Source organism: Notothenia coriiceps, unplaced genomic scaffold (genome assembly GCF_000735185.1).
Source record: "Notothenia coriiceps isolate Sejong01 unplaced genomic scaffold, NC01 NC01_scaffold00003591, whole genome shotgun sequence".
Taxonomy (NCBI): domain Eukaryota; kingdom Metazoa; phylum Chordata; class Actinopteri; order Perciformes; family Nototheniidae; genus Notothenia; species Notothenia coriiceps.
Window position 1 is genome coordinate 7592 of NW_011336292.1, and position 7711 is coordinate 15302.

Genomic DNA, 7711 nt, shown 5'->3' on the forward strand with positions numbered 1-7711 from the left:
ATCAGGGACCCGTAACTGTGTTGAGATATTGTCAGTTATTCGCGCCCTTCCCCGAACTGCGTAGCCCTCTGTGTCTATTCCTGTCTCCCCTCTTCTCGCTTCAGCAATACCAGCTACTTTCACCCTCTCTGTCTCTAAAACGTTTATCCGCCTCTAATTCTTCCCTCTTTTCAACTCTACCTGCACACAATGTATAAAATATGCGCACATTCGCTCCCTCAACTCCACACAGTCCGCCACACGCGTCAATCGTCACTTCTTTCCCCATGACATAATTACCATGTGTATTCCGTCTAGCCCGCCTTTCTATCCCACAGCGACATACATACTCAATACGGCGTCGGACAATCCGCACGACATGAGCAATTTGGGTGAAGCCGTCTTGCCCAGCGCGGACACCACGACATGCTGACTGTAGAGGGGGGGTATGAACCTGTGACGGCGGGCGTGACCAAAAAGAGAGGAAAAAGAGGAGGAAAAAACGATTCTCTTCTCCTCTTTCCCCGTATTCTGTACGCATGCCTAACTAAGTATTTAATATACAGAAGCACTTTAATAAAAGACCAACAAAGTAGTAGCGTTTGTGACTAATAACACTTGTGTTTTGCAGTTAACTATTAACCACATTGATATTACTATATTTTCTAATAAATAGTTAAGTAAAACGTAATAATTCTGTGTGTTGGTGTGGTGGGGGGGGGTGTGTGTGAGATTAAATAGCCCAATTGCTTTTACAATAAAGTAAACACTTGACTGGTTAATTGAAGCTAGTGAGAAGTAGGTTTAACGTTAGTGGCAGGTTGTGGTGTGAGGAGAGAATAAGTAGACAGCCCAGATATTTAAAAAAAATTGTTATTCTTTCTCCCCCGCATATTTAAGCATATTTCGAACTTTCGCGCATATTATTCGCAAGCACTTCCCCGCAATTTCACCGCATAAAATCACATAAAAACCCCGCATGTTTAATCGCATAATCAAGGATTTTAGCCCGCATAATCAAGGAATTTTGCCCGCGTTTTTCTGGAGGGTCTAAGTAATATACTTATCATATGTGAATAATAAGTAATAGGTACATATGTTTCTATACTTTACCTTCTGACAGAGGTCACGTCACTTCCGTTTCCTTGGAGCGGGTTTATCCCTCCTGAAGGCCAAAGCCCGTCCATTCCGCATCTGCCATTTCGTTATGGCTTATAGGTTTAGTGATCATCTAAACTTGAAGTAAAATAACAATGCAAGTGTTAGAGAGAACTACACTGCAAAGCGAACAACACTGACACCATGTTAACCATTATTTATACAGGTTATCTACACATATAATCATGTATAAACACACATCATGTTCATAAACGGTGAAGTTATCCTTTTATCCGTAAATGATTGATGTATGTATATTGAATTACAATTAATGTAATGTTATATACAGTATATAGCTATCTTGAATATATATTCAACAATATACTGTATCCTTCCTGGAGCATATAACACCCTTTATCATATCATAGTGAGCAACGATCCCTTATCTCACATAAAGATATTTATATCATATAATATATGATATACTTTAGGTGTCTATATGAACAAATAAACTGATAAACATAAACTCATGAAACGCCACCAGTAACCAATAGGCATCTTAACCAAATCTGTAAAGTAACTAAAGGTAAGCTATTAAACACATGTAGTGGAGTAAAAGTGCACCATTTACCTCTGAATTGTAGTGGAGTAGAAGTACACAGTAGAAAAATATGGAAACACTCAAGTGAAGTACAAGTATCTCAAAATTCTACTTAAGTACAGTACTTGAGTACATTTTCTTAGTTACTTCCCACCTCTGTATACAGTAGCCTATATATGCTGTATGACTACTGTACCACTGCTCACAGAAGTGTAGTTACTAATTACAACATGCCCATTCATACAAGAGTCGTTTAACAACTTATTTAAATTACTGTTGTCAATCGGATGTATAACACATGGCTGTTGACATTGATTAATATAATAACGTGTATTTAACCTAGACACACACGATAGCATTAGCAATGCTGGCTTGCTAACTTTATGCAGACTGAAGTTGCCGACTGTATAATGTAAAAGTTGACGCCAAAACGACGGTTGTAAAAATAGGTTTTATGACTGTAAACGGGAAAATAGAAACATGTAGTGTTGTTACTTACTCTGAATACGTCTGATTCGCCTCGCCACACCATCAGCAAATCAACAGTTTGTCAAGCATGTGCTCAACTCCATTCTACACACTTAATGTAAACATTTACTAATCTACATACCATTTTTTTGCAGCTAGTGTAATGTGATGTAATTAATTACTATAAAATATACTATATACTACTCATATATTCATTATTTCATTTTATATATTTTATTATTATTCATTGTTATTTGAAATATATTGTTGTCTTGAAACTTTGAAATTAATAAATAATAATATATTACTTAATTTTCGTGTAAATACATGTTCTTTTAAAAGACTGCTTCTATTCATTTAATAATAATATTTCACAGCCCTTTTTATTTCCATCTGTTGGATAAACCTTGCCAATTTGAATATAACATACTGTCAAATACATGTCGCATTATTAAATAAATAAACCCCCTGAAAGTTAAACGTGGCAATAGGAGATACAATTCACAAGATAAATGCATTTCGGATTATTATTATTATATCTAGTACGGAGTACGCTTATTTAGTTGAAGAATACTAAACATGACATTTCCGTGGCGAAGAAAGTGGAACTCAACACATCCATGATATGAGCCATAATGGCTGTTAGAGACAGAAGACAAACAAGTTCAGAAACAAATGGATGTTTTAAATATACGAACATCACAGGTTCATCACAGGCACCAAAGTTGTCCTCCGGTGCAGCAGGTGGCGACACATACCTTCAACGTTGGTGAGTAGTCCGCCATTACACTAAAGAAGGGGACGTCACTTCCGGGATGCGATACAATCCGAACCGAACACTTCCACGCTACGACTAGAGCTGGTATTGTTTTTAATGGCCGTCAGGATTCCCGTTTCTCTGCGTTCTGGAGAGATATGTGTGTAAATTGTTAACCTGTTCGACCGACCGCCTCTAACACCGATAACATGAAGAAAAGGAGCGCGGAGAAAAGATGCCATGTGGTGGCATGGACCAACAAGGCTGAGTGGGACCAGGTTCTGGAGTACCTGTACTCCAAGGATCCCGCTCTACAGAGGTACGCCCTGCAGCGGATCTCAGCCTGGAGAGGCCGGTACGCCAACAGCAGCCCGGTGGCGGTGGACTGCACGGCGGACCTGGTTCGGTGCCAGGTGCTGGACCGGTCGGGCCAGCTGGACGGAGACGACCTGGTCCTGCTCTATGGAGCCGCCCTGATGAGGTTTGACCATTTTTTACATTTGAACACATTATTTGATTACGAGGCATACATAACAAAATAAACATTTGTTGTTACTACAAGTCCTGCATACAACATCTACATAGCAATCCAATAAAGGAAAAGAGAATAAAGAAACAAAACACACATTGATAATTACTTATAAGTTTACACATAATGGATTGACTGTCACATTTTAACAACACATTATATATGTTTTATAACTTTTACGTTTTCCCATCGTTCATCAAAGATTTCTTGGTTTTTGATTCTCATGGTTATTTTTTCCATTTCATTTTCTAGATTATTCCATTGTGAGTTAATTAAGTTATTATTGTTTAACCAATTTCTTGTAATTTGTTTAATAATTGCTATTCTTATTTATGTATTATTAGGTTCGTCAATTTGATCACTGAGAGACAGCAGGGTAAAACAGCCCGTCCTCTGAGGCGGCTGGCTGGGAACCTGAACATCCCAGCGTGGGTGGTCGACCTGAGGCATGACTTCACCCACAGGAAGCTTCCCACCTTGCAGTGGTGTCGAAAGGGATGCAAGGTGGTGTTGGAGTGGCTCCAGCATGAGTACTGGTCCAGGCAGCTGGGAAGAGGGCCCGGTGAGGACTGGGAGTCAGAGTCTGATGGAGAGGATGAGGAGGCTGACCTGAAAGGGGCGGAGCTCATTGCAAGGCAAAAAGAAATGGAAGCCTACAAGAATGCACGGGAGCTGCTGATATCTTATGAGAAGGAGCAGTACCAGGCTTTTGACGGGCTTCCTGAAGACAAAGAGAAGAACATGTCGCCACCCCCCTTTGCAGACATGAGCTGGTTGCTAGGTGAGATCAAGCAGTTTGCTTTGCAGTCCAGTAACCTGCTGATTGACGTGTTGCTCGAAGATGGATTTCTAGTCCCTACTGCTGAACAGCTGGAAACGTTAGGTTGTGACTCTTTTGACAGCGCTGGTCCTTTTGAGCTCAGACTCCCTCAAAACTTACTGCGCTTCTGGCTGCCCCTCGTGAAGGTGCTCAACTCCCCGTCCTTCATTCACGTGCTCCTGGAGAAGCTGTTTGTTGAACTGAAGCAGCTCGCCAAAGAGCAGAATAATAATCAAAGGGCTTTCTACATTTCTAGTTGGATTTCAGAAATCATTCTCTGCAACAGCAACAAATTTGAATACCATTTTGAAACGAAGGGACAGAAGAAGACCAGAATGAAGGAAAGGATCTTTGTGAACCGCATCCAGCTGAGGTGGCAGCAGCTGCTCTCGGCGTGCCTGGATGCTCCCTGTGTCAGCACGCCTCACCTGCTGCAGTTAATCCTGGACGACATGGAGCATCCTCTCCCTCTGGAGACCCGACAGAGGCTGCTCCAGCTCTGCTCCATCTACACACAAATTGGCCACTCTGAATGTGACACTTTTCTGGAGCACAAACAACAGCCCATATACACATTGGAGAGTTTGCATGAGAAGCTGCAGCAGTCGCTGCGCCACAGCCAGCGATGGCGCTCCACGTCTGACGCGGAGAGAAGGAGTGAGTCCTCCTCCGAGCACAAATGGGCGGATGCTCAGGCTGAAAAGGCTAAATTGCTCCGAGGTTCTCCATGGCAGGTGTGCAACGATAAGGTTCTGTGGAAGAACTATCCTCTTGGTAAAGTACCTGGACAGTCAGATGACCCATCATGCCTCATGGTGGAAAACTACTCAACAATGAATGTCTTTGACCAGCCGGTGGAGTTGGACAGCAGTACGACACACACTGCCTCTGCGGTCTCTGCATCAGTGAGAACAGCTGATGGTCTCCGTTGGAACCACAGTGATGTTAACAAGCTGAAATCTGGACTTCAACTTTTTTGAATTGTTGTTATGCTGGAAGTTTAGTCCCTGGCTGCTGGCATCAAGCCTTTTTTGAGTCATTTATCAGGCAAGAGTGCAGAACACAGGCTTTACAGCGATTTGTTTCCTTTCTTCCACCTTTCATTGAAGTTGACTTGCACTGTTAATGAAGTAGTCAGTCCCCACAAGAGGATTTGGAGTAGATGCCTTTTAGTTGAAAACCCTGGCAGAAGGGTTATGTTGTAATTTCAAGGTGTTTATGTGAAATACATGGCACTTATCTTCAATAAAAGAAATTATACTGAAGGCATTTGATTGTTTTTATTTTAGTTTAAAATGTATGGAGTTGGATTGCAGCATTTCGGTTTGAAATAATGTCTAACATGGAGAGTGCCATAGACAGACAAAACACAAGGGTCTTCTAATCTACAATGTGAAGAGAACTATCTCTGTGGGTTCTGTTCATGCCTATCCAATTTCAGCAGCTAAGTATAACGGATCAACAGTTCTAGAGTTCACATGAATGGTTCAAGAGAACTACAAACACTACATGAATGATAACATTTCTATTGATATTACTTAAGGAGACAAATCCATCTGGACCACATTAAAGCAAGTAACATAAATCACACGCTATGAACAATCAAACAGTATATATATGTACCTATAACATTAAATACAAGTACTTGAGTAAAAAATGTGGGTACTTAGATATTTCCACATTATGCTACTTTATACTTTTACTCCACTACATTTATTTGTTCATATTTAGTTAATAGTTACTTTGCAGTGTTAGATTATAATAAAACATATAAATCAACTAATGCATTATCATCGTTATTATCATCATTGTACGTTAAGCTACCCAGTAATATATGAAATTATTTAAATAAACCCCACTTTTACCAAGTGCAACAATGAAATCATAAATCCATCAATAATTATAATACAATAATACAAAATATATGGTGCTTAAATAGGACATTCTGCAAATTGAGTATTTTTACTTCTGGTATTTTAAGTATTCTTTGATGCTTTTAATTTGGAACTTTTACTTAAGTACACATTTGATTGGAGGACTTGTATTTGTACCTGAGTATTTACACTGTAGTATAACTTTTACTTAAGCAAATAATATATGAATACTTCTTCCACCACTGTTAACATGTTCTTTCTTATTGACTGCGTCATATTGAAATATTTTGTTGTGCTTTTATTTTTGAATGTTTCGTCCGGAAGTGTCTTAGCAGGTCGACTTGGTTGTGACCGTTGTCACTGTCACTACCCGATAGCTGTCTAACAGAAGTTAAATCTATTTCTCACTTATTCTGACAATGTACTCAACCCAATAAAAGGAGTTGTTAAATAATAGTGAAGTCACGTTGTAATAACATTAACTCATCTCTCTCGTTCAGTTTAATATTCTCGTTTTTTTTTTGTTTTCTTTTTCTGCTTTGCCAAACGCCACTGTGTCAATTGTCCTATTTGAGTTGCCGTATGGCGGACCATCCCGCACATGCGCAATGCAGATCGGGTTGTGACATCGGTCCTTGTTGGAGCGCGCCATTGTCCGCTTCACTTCCGAGCTGTGAGCGGTGGAGCCAGCCTTCTGTAACCAGCTCCGTTTCATCGAATGACTCTGCTGCAATCATTTATTGTTGCATTTATTTCTCAAACAGGACGGTGAGTAGTCGGCTGGGGAAGTGGCCTTTTTAAGATGCTGCGTCATTCATTAGCTGCTTATCTTAGTTAACACCTGATGGCTTTAGGTCGCTTTAACATTTAACGAGCGGGCAGTCGCTAGTAGAATGTGTGAGGTAGATGAATAAAATACAGCATGATGCTTTATTTAAGTTAGATTCCGTGTTTTTGTTAATTAGCATATGGCAGGTGGGCTTAAGTTAGACCAATGTTAGCCGGGTACTAAAGCTAGGAGGCTCCCAGGACACTCAAGGCCTTGAGAGAAAGCTACTTTTGTGAAGATTAATGTTGCCATTCTCATTTGCATTTTTGTCGATTGTACATTGAGGTGTATTGTGTATAGTGAGGTGTATGTGTGACAGGGTGCATTGAAGAGCATACATTGTTAAACTACGTATAGTACTAGCTTGCGCCTCTGGGCCTAGCTTGAGCAACATATCAGCTAACCTTACGTTTGTAATACGTTCAGTCAACACACCCTCAGCTATTGTCTGTGCCTCCAGGAAACTGCATGACTGCCCCGTCTGAAGTATGCATTTAGTAGCCCAGTTAAATGTAGTATTGTGTCTGACGTTTAATGCATTCAAACTCAACACTAACGGAGCGTCCACACAGCAGCGTGCGTTGGCGCTTGGCGGTGGGCGTGTCTGAAGCTTGGGGAGTCAACGCGACCAACAACCAATCACATGAATCTCCCGCCCCCGACATACAAAGCAAAATGCTAGCATTCCATGCTAGCTATAAATACTGTCCATGCCTGCTAGCTGTCCATTCAATGGTTAAACGAGGTACACTGGAT

The 7711-nt window shown here is 40.6% G+C and overlaps 1 protein-coding gene and 1 long non-coding RNA gene across 2 annotated transcripts in view; one reads left to right on the forward strand and one right to left on the reverse strand.

Annotated features, from left to right (window-relative positions):
* Positions 1-2290, reverse strand: part of LOC104941641 (uncharacterized) — a 2782-nt gene extending 492 nt beyond the window's left edge. The window contains exons 1-2 of the long non-coding RNA XR_797919.1: positions 2178-2290; positions 1093-1215 (exon numbers count right to left, since the gene is read on the reverse strand). This is a non-coding gene — a long non-coding RNA (uncharacterized lncRNA). The remainder of the gene's footprint in view (positions 1-1092; positions 1216-2177) is intronic.
* A 641-nt stretch (positions 2291-2931) lies between these two features.
* On the forward strand, positions 2932-5532 carry las1l (LAS1 like ribosome biogenesis factor). The gene is made up of 2 exons (XM_010766773.1): positions 2932-3384; positions 3777-5532. Exons 1-2 carry the CDS (start codon positions 3113-3115, stop codon positions 5230-5232), a joined length of 1728 nt encoding a protein of 575 aa, XP_010765075.1. The 5' UTR covers positions 2932-3112; the 3' UTR covers positions 5233-5532.
* Positions 5533-7711: the final 2179 nt, after the last annotated feature.

Coding starts and splice junctions, on each gene's coding strand:
- las1l (XM_010766773.1), top strand. CDS start 3,113: ATGAAGAAAAGGAGCGCGGAGAAAAGATGCCATGTGGTGGCATGGACC. Junction 3,385..3,776: donor TATGGAGCCGCCCTGATGAG/GTTTGACCATTT, acceptor ATGTATTATTAG/GTTCGTCAATTTGATCACTG.